The sequence below is a fragment of the Littorina saxatilis genome, linkage group LG8, assembly GCF_037325665.1.
Source record: "Littorina saxatilis isolate snail1 linkage group LG8, US_GU_Lsax_2.0, whole genome shotgun sequence".
Classification (NCBI taxonomy): domain Eukaryota; kingdom Metazoa; phylum Mollusca; class Gastropoda; order Littorinimorpha; family Littorinidae; genus Littorina; species Littorina saxatilis.
The window spans coordinates 11992073-12004572 of record NC_090252.1 but is presented as its reverse complement, the minus strand read 5'-3'; the positions used below and the strand labels follow the sequence as shown (position 1 = coordinate 12004572).

The following is a 12500-nucleotide window of genomic DNA, read 5'->3' as shown; positions in this document are numbered from 1 at the left end:
ACTCATACACACACAAACATACACACAAACTCATGCACACACACATTCACACACACTCTCTCTCTCTCAAACACACACACACACACACACACCCACACAGGCACACACACCCACGCACACACACACACACACCCCAAGTCACACACACACACATACACACACTCACTAACACGCACTCACTCACTCTCACAAAAAACTTCATACACACAAAACACACACCCATACGCACATATGGACAGACGGACATACACACCTTTACAAACAAACACACATACACGCACACACATACACTTATACCCACACACACATTTACACACACACGAGTACAGACTCATGCACGCGTGCGCACACACACACACACACACACACACACACACACACACACAAATACACACACACACACCACACACATACGAGTACAGACTCATGCACGCGTTGCGCACACACACACACACACACACACACACACACACACACACACACACACACACACACACACACACACACACAAACAGTAACACTAACACATGTGCACAAAATGAACACAAACACACACACTGCGCGATAGAGAAAGACTTCAGGGAGGCATGACGTCATGATGCATTGATTGACGTCAAAGACTTTCGACCGTGACGTATTCTTCTTTCGCGAGCTTTATCCATAGACTTGGAAACTAAGGAATTTCTACCCGTCCAAAACGGCCTTGGGTGGCGTTTGCTGAAAAAATGGGGGCGACTATTGCACCCACCGTATTTTTGTTAGTATGGTCCCAATTTTTGGTGAACTTCCATCTCCACCTGTAGCACGTAGCCGGGCACAAAGAATCCTTCTTTATCATGTATTATTCGGTATGCACATTTCTCAAGTCGATTACAGTATAGCGTTCACGGGATACCTCCAGCTTCGCTGGGATAAAGACCACATTCTTCCGGATGGGATTATTCCTTCCCTTTTGTTCCAGTTGCCAGATATTGTGATATTGGTCTGGCTGACCATCCTACCTTCGCGCGCAATCCAGAGCAAGTGCAAATAGCGACTACCCACAACCGGAACACGTCGCACCCTACCAAAATGGTGCGGAACAGTTCCCCATCCGTGGTTATTGTCAAACGATATTTGAAACAGGGTGACTGAGCTTTGTGGCCGTTGCGAGGGCAGTTTGAAAACATGATGAGCTTTTCCGACGAATGAAACTCAATGATTTTGCAGACGAGCCCTCGTACGAAGTACTTTCACGCTCGTACAAGTTATACCTTCGTATGTTGGCTAACTCTCTGCGGTTTTCGGTGCGATGTTTATCGCCAATTGTGCAATATTAACATTTCACAGTAGGCTTTGTCGCCATCGCATTGTGCCATCTGGAGAATTCACCATACAATATAATTCTCGAGTGTTATGGTGGATTTTACTGCCATATGTTACACTAATGTGAAAATACGGTAGTACAATAGACGAAAAACAATATCATACCCGAGCGTCATTGGTAGATTTGCTACTGGATATCACAATACCATGTGAAGGCGTTATAAATTAACATCAAAGCAAGAGGCGCAATGGCCCAGGGGTAAGGACTTCTGTCTTTAAGCTCGAGGGTCCCAGGTTCGAATCCCGGCTGTGCGGGGTTGGAGAGTTTTACCGATCAGCCAGGTCCAATTATGTGCAGACATGGCTAGTGCCTTATACATGTGTGTTACCGCTAGCACAAGCACAAAACCAAATACGCTCGAGGAACAATCGTTTAATCTAGGTCAGAGTTCGATGAGTTATAAAACCCGACCAGCATGCATCTCCCCAAATGAAAGCTTGACTGCCTGACATCGCAGGGAAAATAATGGCCACACAAAAAAGCCCATTTGTACAATAGAAACAACATAAACGAGTGTACGTGAGAGTTGCAGCCCACGTACGCAGGAAAAACAAGTCGCGTAAGGCGAAAATACAATATTTAGTCAAGTAGCTGCCCTTTTTCAGCAAGACCGTATACTCGTAGCATCGTCAGTCCACCGCTCATGGCAAAGGCAGTGAAATTGACAAGAAGAGCGGGGTAGTAGTTGCGCTAAGAAGGATAGCACGCTTTTCTGTACCTCTCTTTGTTTTAACTTTCTGAGCGTGTTTTTAATCCAAACATATCATATCTATATGTTTTTGGAATCAGGAACCGACAAGGAATAAGATGAAAGTGTTTTTAAATTGATTTCGAAAAAAAAATTTTGATAATAATTTTTATATATTTAATTTTCAGAGCTTGTTTTTAATCCGAATATAACATATTTATATGTTTTTGGAATCCGCAAATGGTGGAGAATACGGTAAACGTAAATTTGGATCGTTTTATAAATTTTTATTTTTTTTTACAATTTTCCGATTTTTAATGACCAAAGTCATTAATTAATTTTTAAGCCACCAAGCTGAAATGCAATACCGAACCCCGGGCTTTGTCGAAGAGTACTTGACCAAAATTTCAACCAATTTGGTTGAAAAATGAGGGCGTGACAGTGCCGCCTCAACTTTCACGAAAAGCCGGATATGACGTCATCAAAGACATTTATCAAAAAAATGAAAAAAACGTTCGGGGATTTCATACCCAGGAACTCTCATGTCAAATTTCATAAAGATCGGTCCAGTAGTTTAGTCTGAATCGCTTTACACACACACACACACAGACACACACACAGACACACACACGCACACACGCACATACACCACGACCCTCGTTTCGATTCCCCCTCGATGTTAAAATATTTAGTCAAAACTTGACTAAATATAAAAAGAGGTAGAAGATTTACGGCAACCAATACAGTGGAACCTCCCTTTTAAGACCTCCAACTATCTGAGAAAACAAGGTCTTAAAAAGGAGGGAGTCTTAAAATGGGGGTAAATTCACAGATGGTATGAACAGAACATCTGAAAAATCAAGGTCTTGAAAAGGGGGCAAGTCTGAAATTGCGGGGTCTTGAAATGGTACTCACACATCATGGTAGATCTTGCCGTCATTGCCACAGTAGTTGAGGTGAAGCTGAGTCTTGTTGCAGACAGCCACTGCGTGGGCATGACAGTCGACTGGGGACTGAGTTGTTGTCACTGCACCTGTGTCGGAGGGAACAGCGAGTGGCTTGAGACCGTTCTTAATGGTGGTCGTCTACATTTTTGCTTTTTTTCAATAATCTTATAGTTAGATTTCGATACAAAATTATGTCAAATGATCAATGAACCATGGGGAAAAAAGTTATAGAAAAAAAATGTATGTAAAAAAAGATTTTATTTTTGGGTAGCGTGACTCACGCTTCCAATATTTTGTTTTCTGTTTGCTGAGAACATGTGCTTTGCCTAAAAATACTGACCAATCAAATTCATGTCACTGTGCTTAGAGCCACGCCCAAACAAGTGCAGCAACAGTTTGACACTGGAGCGCTGTCCACGCTTTTTTTTAAAAATGCACGGGATTTGAGAGGAGTTTTGCGCTTGGCATTTTCCAAATAAGGATATCCTACTATGAGTACTATGAGTACTACGCTGGAATACTACAATGAATTTTCAAACGGCTACACTGGCTTCATCTTACCTGATCGAAAGGGGGTGCATTGTTGATATTTGTAGTTATTCCCCCCTCTGCTTCTTTACCTCTGTAAACTTGTAGGGGTAGTTATTTTTCGATAATGACCCAGCAACCAAACAAATAACGACCCAGCAACAGCCTGAATCCTCGATAGTGCAATGGGTTGAGAAGGTGTTCTGTTTCGGTACTACTTTTTGCGACTGAAAAGTTCCGAACGCTCTATCGTACGAAGTATACATCTCTGGAGCAAACAATACAAACATACCGCATTTAAATTAACAACTACGTATACAGGCCTGAACACATGAATCTTCATATAAAATCCATGAGTTCGGTTGTTTTCTGAATCTAGATTTGCCGTGCTAAAACGTTCATCACAAGCAATTTCCCGCAAGGCTCATACTTTGTCTAGCGACAAGAGTAGTTCCCCTTCTTTTCACTCAGTTTCTTCGACAACAGACTGCAATCCGACGGTCAGTTTTCAACAATATTTCATTTAATAAACAGATCACACGCAACCAAATGCACACATCTCATCAATTTAAACAACATAAAGCGGTTTCATACACTATTTTCCCCAGAAAACTGAACTTCATACAGTTTTTAACGTTGGAACACGGGTGCAAAAGTTCGTCTGCTAGTCCCATTTGACGAAAGAACAGTCATTATCCTAAGCGATACCAAAACATATACAGAACACACAATATCTGCCTTTGCCGCCACAGCAGAATAACAGCATATTTTTGTACTTAATTTTAGTCCAAAATAGGAAAACTGACAAGAAGTGTTAACAGAATGGAATGATTTGCACGGAACTATACAACCGCGCATTAATCGATCGCCTGCGCGGGTTGACTGGTTGAGTGAATAGGATTCGATCAAACTTTCGCAAAAAAACTCCTCTTTTCTTTGAATAACTGAAGAAAGGAGGAATAAAGAGGTTACACACCTCGTCTCAGTGATTATCAAAAATAATGGTCTCAGTTCGCGGTCATGAAAAAGCTCGCTAAAGCTCGCATTTTTCATGATCCGCTAACTTCGACCATTATTTTTGATAATCACTGAGACTCGGCATGTAACCTCTACATAATAGACTCTGCCTTTTAATGGTCAAAATGTAGACAAGGACCTTTAACTGAGCGAACTTTTGTTCAGCGAACGTGGTTCGGACTAATTAACATGCGATCTCGAAAACGTTCGGAAAACCTGAGTTCGGGATTGCACGATTTGCACACTTAGAGTCTGCGGTCACTCTGTTGTTATGACCTTTGTTCTATTTTGTGTCATTGTTTGGTTGCAGGTTGGTTGGTTGATTGGTTGGTTGGTTGGTTGGTATTGGTTGGTTGGTTGGTTGGTTGTTGTTGTTTTTGTTGTTGTTTGTGCGTGGGTGCGTGCGTTTCTTATGTGCGAGTGTGCGTGTCCGTGTGTGTGTGTCAGTGTGTGTGTGTGTGTGTGTGTGTGTGTGTTTGTGTGCGTGTGTGCGTGTGTGTGTTTGTGTGAGTGTGTTAGTGTGTGTGTGTGTGTACGCGCGCGCGTGTGTGTGCGTGTGTGGGTTTGTTTGTTTGTTTGTTTGTTTGTTTGTTTGTTTGTGTGTTTGTTTGTTTGTTTGTTTGCTTGTTTGTTTGCTTGTTTGTTTGCCAAGGACATACGTGTGGTCCGTTGAAATATGGATCCTTCCACTCACAATAACCTAAGCTAACTTTACACATTCTTTCATTGGTTTTACTGTAACTTTAAAGTGTCGTTAATCTTTCTTGTTTTATACTAAGCGTGTCAGTGACTGCACGAATTACTCCCTTTCTTTACTCTGGCTTTATATCAATTATATGATTTGACCCATGCCCTCTGGTTTATTTTGTTTTGTTTCGTTTGGGGTAACAGTTTTTTCTGTCCGTTTGTCTGTTTGGCTTATGAATGGTTCTTGAATTTGGTGTGTGCACTTTATGTGTAGCTAAAAAGGAGAAAATTCAATCTGGACCAAGGCACTATACATAATGCGTCCACGAGTAGCAATGAAACACGGTGTCGTTTTCTGAACTGATTAAAATGGCCTTAATTTCGCTCTTTTCTAATTGTAATACTTATTACTCATTAGCAGTATCCATCATACCTTCTAAAAACCTTTTTTCTCTTCATAATAAGACATTTTGTCCTGTGTTGCTTTTAAAAGTTGTTTTTAAGTACCAGAAAGACACTCATAACTAAGTCTGTTTAATTACAAAAAAGGTGCTTTATTGCTCTGCTTTTGCTCCTTTTCACTCATACTATTTATCACTCATTAGCTTAATCTCTCAAACCTTCTGAAACGATTTTATTTCAAAACATGACAAGACATTTTGTGCTTGTCTTATTGCTTTCACAAATTTTGTTGAAGAAACAGAAAGACTAAATCTGTTTAATTACAAAAGGTGCTTTCTCACAAAGATGTTTCCATACCTTCTGTTGCCAGGAACAAAAAGACGGGAAGAAGGGCCGCTATGTACAGCATTGTGTCCTGCTGTTCTGTTGCTGAACTGTAACGTGATAGGAATAAAAGCAAACACTCTTTTGACAGGCCTCGGACGAAATCTGCTTTGTCTTTTTTCCCCAAGGCGTGGATGTATGAATAGGTGGTAGGAGCGCCAAACTTTTAGAAACTTTTCAAATATTTGGAGCAAAAGTTCAGAGACGTGTTTCAACCGCACAATCGCCTTCTCTTATCTGATTTACTAACCTACTCCACAATTCGGTAGCTCGGATATAGTTTTGTGTTCGTGTTCTGACGATCAGAAGTTTCGTCTAATTATATTATTGTGTATGTGTGTGTGTGTCACGATCGGGTGACAGAGACCAAGAAAGCGTCACTCAGTGGAGTGCCTGTTCTGGGTCAATGTATGATAGAAAGCGCCTGTGCGTGATATTGGACACAGCAGAGTTTTTGCTGACAGTGCTCCCGAGCACGGATGTTTTGAAACGCACGAGCTTCACAGTGCAGGTTTCTGCTGTCATAGGGCTGACGGTTTTTTTCGCTGACAGCGCGCACGGGATTTTCAGGGATTGAGTTTCTCGTGTCTTTTTCCTGCTTGGGGAGGCAAAACTGTGTATAGCTGGACTGGTTTGGTGACAAGGTCAGTCACGTGTATTTGGCTAGGTGGTCTGTCAGAGACTCAAGGACGACACACTTGACACCCAGCGGCAGAAGGGGAAGGACCTAACACACAGTTACTAGAGTATGATGGTTTTTCACCGAGTATCATATTCGGCACTCTAGGGGAACTTCCACAAGTTATTCCTTTCCTCTGCCACGTATTTTGCTGAGGACAAGTCGTCACATTTCCTTCGTCGGCGATGGCTTTCGCATAAGGATTCGACAAGGGGTTCTGGACGTTTTGGGTCACTGTTGACGAACAGAGACTGTTCCAGGGAGGAGGCGGACTTTGCTTCCATTGAGAGTTACAATCATAGGCTTTTGAGGTAATAAATCATTATTTAACGCTGTTGATGAGTCTGTGTTGTGGAATGAAATACTCTCTGTTGTTCTTTCCAGGTTAGCGCATAATTTACTCTCTGTGACGCTAAAATACTAATCTGTATATGGTTTTTGCAGATAGGGAGAGAAGGACGGAAAATGGCTGTTTTGTTGTTGTAAAAAGTCAGTTTTGTGCAGGCCCACGTGCTCGATGAGATATTTAAAGATGACATGTTTTAAGGTGGTGGGTGAGGGGTAGCTGACATGTTTAGTGCACCGATGCTTTCTGTTTGCAGCCTTCCTTCGTTCGTTCGTTTCGTTCGTTCGTTACGTTCCCGTAACATCGGCACGGCTGACTCTGGCGGGAACTGTTGAGGCTACGCTAACCAGGAGACCGGCTAACCAGCGGACCGGCTAACCAGCGAACCGGCTAACCAGCGGACCGGCTAACCAGCGAACCGACTAACCAGCATACCGGCTAAGCAGCAGCAGCAGAGATAAAGCTAAGTGCACCTTGTCGTACGCACCCCGTTGACCACCGTTGTCTTTTCGTATCTATGATTTCATTGGAGTAGTGACAACGTGGGGTGTGTGACACCTGCACGAACTAGAGCTTTTCGAACAGAACATTCTCATTTGACTGTATTTACACGGGTTCAGCGTGTTACTATAATTTTCTACATAGTACTGGCATTTTGTCAGTGAACACTGGTTTTTTACGTGTTGAGAACGTAAAAGGAACATATTTTGAGTGAAGGCTCGAGGGAGGTGGAGAGTTTATACATAAACAGGCGTCTGAAACTTATACTTTTGTTGACTCTATTTAATTGTATGCCTGCGAGAGTGGATCGTGGTGTGGTTAGTTAATTAGTAGTAATTAACCGGTTCATAATCACCTTGAGTGATATATTGAAACGTGACACGTGGGGGCCAAGCCGGGATTTACTCAGTTAATTTCCAACTGATAAAGACCCACCAATTAAGGATAACTAAGAGCAGATAATCTCGTCAGTGCTCGACTTATTTTCTGCTTGGTGCTACCCTTTTTTGTATAGTTTTGATCATATACCACACCTTAAGCGATTCACATCTTGCAGGAAATGTAAATTGTAATTTGTGAGTTATTGTATGCGCTAACTGTGATTATCTCCCTTTCCTTTGTTTGTGAATCTTTGTTGTTGTACGTTCAGAGTTTTCCGTTGCAGAGAGCTGAGCGGGGTTAGCGGATTTGTTATTCGTTTTACTCAGTTTTCTCTACATTGTTGTTTCGCATTCCGTAACAGGTTACATTTTCTACCGTCTTGTTTTACTTGGATTTTTCTCCATATTTTGACTTTGTTGGAATTTTGGGGGGGAAGGGTCCGAGGACTTCTGTCCTAACCAAGGCTGTGGGAGACACTCTGTTTCACCGCAAAAAGCAGCCGATAAAGTAGGCCACGGCTGTGGGAAACACTTTGTTTCACCGCAAAAAGCAGCCATAAAGTAGGCTACGCGATTTGTTCTACACCGTTTGGATTTTTCTTCTGCATTTTCCGGTTGCTGGATTTTTGTATCCACCGCTTTCGTCACCGCGTATTCTAGCTATAGCTGCGTTAGACTTACTTTTGTGATAAAGCTTTGCTAAAACTAACCATGGCTACAGGGGGATCTCCGACGAGGAGAATAACTTTCGAGACTCCTGGCAGTGAGGAACAGACAGAGCGTGACGCACGCGTTAGAGCGCGTAGTTTGCTTAAACGCAAGGAGCTGGAACGTAGGGAAGACATAGAGCGACAGACGAGAAAAGAAGAGCTTGACAGACAAGAACGACAGGCCGAACGGGACAGACAGGACAAGAAAGAGAAAGACGAACGTGACAGACAGGAAAAGAAAGACGAACGTGACAGACAAGAACGGAAAGAGAAAGATGAACGAGACAGACAAGAAAGGGAGCGACAGGCCGAACGACAGGCCGAACTTGACAGACAAGAAAGAGAGCGAGACAGACAGGAACGGAAAGAGAAAGAACAGGCTGAACTTGAGAGACAGGAACGACAGGCCGAACGACAGGCCGAACGTGACAGACAGGACAAACAGGCGGATCGCGAACTCCAGCTAGAACTAGCTAAGCTACAGGCAGAGAAGGGTACGCTTACTCAGGCTAGCGCGCCGACGTTTGTTGCCGACCGTACGAGACTGCCGACGTTCGACGATGACAAGGACGAGCTCGACGACTTTTTACGCCGGTTTGAGCGCATTGCATCTGACCAGAAGTGGGAAGAGGCCACGTGGGCTAGCCGCCTTAGCACCTGCTTGAAAGGACGCGCATTGCAGCTCTACAACGCTTTGGAGGACGACGAGGCGAGAGACTATCAGGCACTAAAGAAGGCGTTACTCCAGCGCTTCAACCTGACTGCTGAAGCCTACAAACGACGTCTGCGTAACAGCAAGAGACTGAGCGGCGAGCTGAGTCATCAGTTTGTGGCACGCCTTAATCTCTACCTGCGGCGCTGGGTGGAGATGGCCGAGAAGAACTGGACCGTCGACGACCTTGCCGACCTCATTGTCATGGAACAACTGATGTCCAGCCTGCGACCTGAGGTGGTGACCTTCGTGCAGGAGCACCAGCCAAAGACTACTCAGGAGGCAGCCGACTGGATCAGAGTGCACGAGGACGCCCAGGCGATCTCCGGCAAATCTTCAGGCTCACGGCCAGGAAAAACGGGAAATTCGGGTTCTTCAGGACCCAAGGACGGGAAGGACGATCAGGGACACAAGGGATCGAGTTCCAGAACTGACATCCAGTGTTACTACTGCAACAAGCGGGGCCACGTGAAGAAGGACTGCCACAAGAGACAGGCTGACCAGAAGGGCGTTCACTTCGTTGGCAGTGAGGAGTTCAGGGACGTCACGAGCTCATGCACCATCCCACAACTCTGCGTTCCGTGCTCCAGGAAACATTTCCAGCCCCACTGCAACGTCTACGTTAACGGAGTGAAGGGCGAAGGTCTGCGGGACACAGGGGCAGACATGATAGTGGTTCGGGCGAGTCTGGTTCCAGCTATGGCCTACACAGGAGACAGCATCAGGGTGAGAATGGCCGAGGCATCTCACGCTTACGATTTGAACACGGCAGTGATCAAGGTCGTAACACCGTTGTTCACGGGAACCATTGTGGCCGTCGTCATGGACGATCCTCCATGCGACTTGCTCATTGGGAACCGGGTTCAGTTTGTGGACGGCGTCACCAGGGAGGTTCCCGTTTATCGGTCTCCCGACGTCATTTCAGTGCTCACGCGGGCACAGGCGGAGCGAGAGGACAAACCTCTCAAACCCCTACCTGCTGCACGAGCTGCCCTGGGGAACGTGACCCCCGCGCTTCTCGCGAAGGCTCAGGATTCTGACCCGACCTTAGCTACTCCTCGGGGGCACGCGAAGTCGGGGAAGGTGAAGCTGAGCGGGAAGCATGGGAGGTCAAGGTTCCTCAGGGACAAGAAGTTGCTCTACCGGGAGTTCAGCAACCAAGAGGGTACATTCAAACAGGTTGTCGTGCCTCGCGAGTTTCGCGAGGGTGTCATGGCAACGGCACACGACTCGATTCTGGGAGGTCATCTTGGCACCAAGAAGACCACGGATCGTGTCTGGCGCCACTTTTACTGGCCAGGCATCTGCACGGATGTCCGACGTTTCTGTGCGTCCTGCGATAAGTGCCAGAAGGTGGTGGCCAAAGGAAGGGTGAGGAAGGTCCCCTTAGAGAAGATGCCGCTCATCGACGAACCCTTTCGTCGGGTGGCAGTGGACATCATCGGGCCCATCTTGCCTGCGTCTGAGGACGGAAACAGATACATTTTGACCATGGTGGACTACGCTACTCGATACCCAGAGGCGATCCCTCTGAAATCGATTGAAGCCACGCGAGTAGCTGAGGCTCTGGTTACTATGTGGTCCCGGCTGGGAATTCCATCAGAGGTACTCACCGACAGAGGCACGCAGTTCACGGGAGGAGTGATGGCGGAGGCAGCACGACTGCTATCACTGGAGCAGCACTTCACCACTCCTTACCATGCTCAGTGCAACGGACTGGTGGAAAGGTTCAATGGCACCTTGAAGACCATGCTGAGGAAACTAGCTCAGGAGAAACCACGCACGTGGGACAGGTACATCCCAGCATTGCTTTTTGCATACCGCGAGGTTCCTCAGGAGAGCTTGGGTTTTTCCCCATTTGAGTTGTTGTACGGCAGACAGGTACGCGGTCCCATGGCTATCCTGCGTCAAGCTTGGACGGACGAAGAAGCTGACGAGGAGGTGCAGACGACAGCGACCTACATCGTAGAACTCAGGAACAGGATTGAAGAGACCTGCAAATTGGCTCAAGAGAACCTGGGAAGAGCAGCACAGCGTTACGCGCGAGGATTCGACCGCAAGGCACGGCCGCGCAGCTTCAAGATTGGAGAACGGGTGTTGCTACTTCTACCTGTCAAACACAACAAGCTACAACTGCAGTGGCAAGGACCTTTTGAGGTGACAGCGAAAGTGGGCCAAAACGACTACAGGATCGTCATGAACGGGAAAGCACGCCTGTACCACGCCAACCTGCTGCGCGCCTACATAGAGAGGACTGCCTACGGGGAAAAGGACAAAGTGACAGAAGCAGTTGCTGTCGTGATGGACGAGACAACGGAAGAACAGGGAGGAGGACGGGTACCAGTTTGTCCGCTGGAGGCTAGTGAGGATCTCACGGACGTGCACATCTCACCTGATCTTGGGGACGACCAGCAGGCGGACCTGCAAGAGATCCTGAAGGATGCAGCACGGGTCCTTACAGACATACCACTTCAGACGCATCTAGAGGAGTTTACCTTCGACTTGCTGGAGAAACAGCCAGTGAGGACGAAGCAGTATCCCATGCCTCATGCCCAGAAGGAGGTGGTCAGGAAGGAAATCGCCGACATGACGAAGTTGGGCGTCATCGAGCCAGCGAACTCTCCCTACAGTTCACCAATTGTGCTTGTAAAGAAGAAGGATGGACGCGTCAGGTTCTGTGTTGACTACCGGAAGCTGAACAAGATTACGGCGTTTGACGCGGAACCCATGCCTGATGTGGACTACCTCTTCAGTCACTTGGCCAAGGCCAAGTACTTTTCCAAACTGGACCTCACCAAGGGATACTGGCAAATCCCAGTTGCCGAGGAAGACCGCCCAAAGACTGCATTTACCACTCCATTCGGCCAGTTCCAGTGGACAGTCATGCCTTTTGGTCTACAGAATGCAGGTGCCGTCTTCACTCGCATGATGAGGAAACTTTTGGAACCATTGAAGCGCGAGGACATCAGCAGTTTCATCGACGATGTGCTGATCGCGACAGAGACATGGACTGAACATCTCGACGCCCTGCGCGACGTGTTCGGAAGGTTGAAGGACGGAAATCTGGGAGCTAAACCGTCCAAGTGCTACTTGGGATTCCGGGAATTGTCTTTCCTGGGTCATGTTGTCGGCGAGGGATTGCTCGTTCCAGAG

At 46.2% G+C, this 12500-nt stretch overlaps 1 protein-coding gene across 1 annotated transcript in view; it reads right to left on the bottom strand.

The window, feature by feature from the left end:
• LOC138973980 (uncharacterized) overlaps positions 1-12500 on the bottom strand; it is a 32589-nt gene that overhangs the window by 13735 nt on the left and 6354 nt on the right. The window contains exon 2 of the mRNA XM_070346672.1: positions 2970-3139. Coding sequence (XP_070202773.1) covers positions 2970-3139 — 170 coding nt within the window. The remainder of the gene's footprint in view (positions 1-2969; positions 3140-12500) is intronic.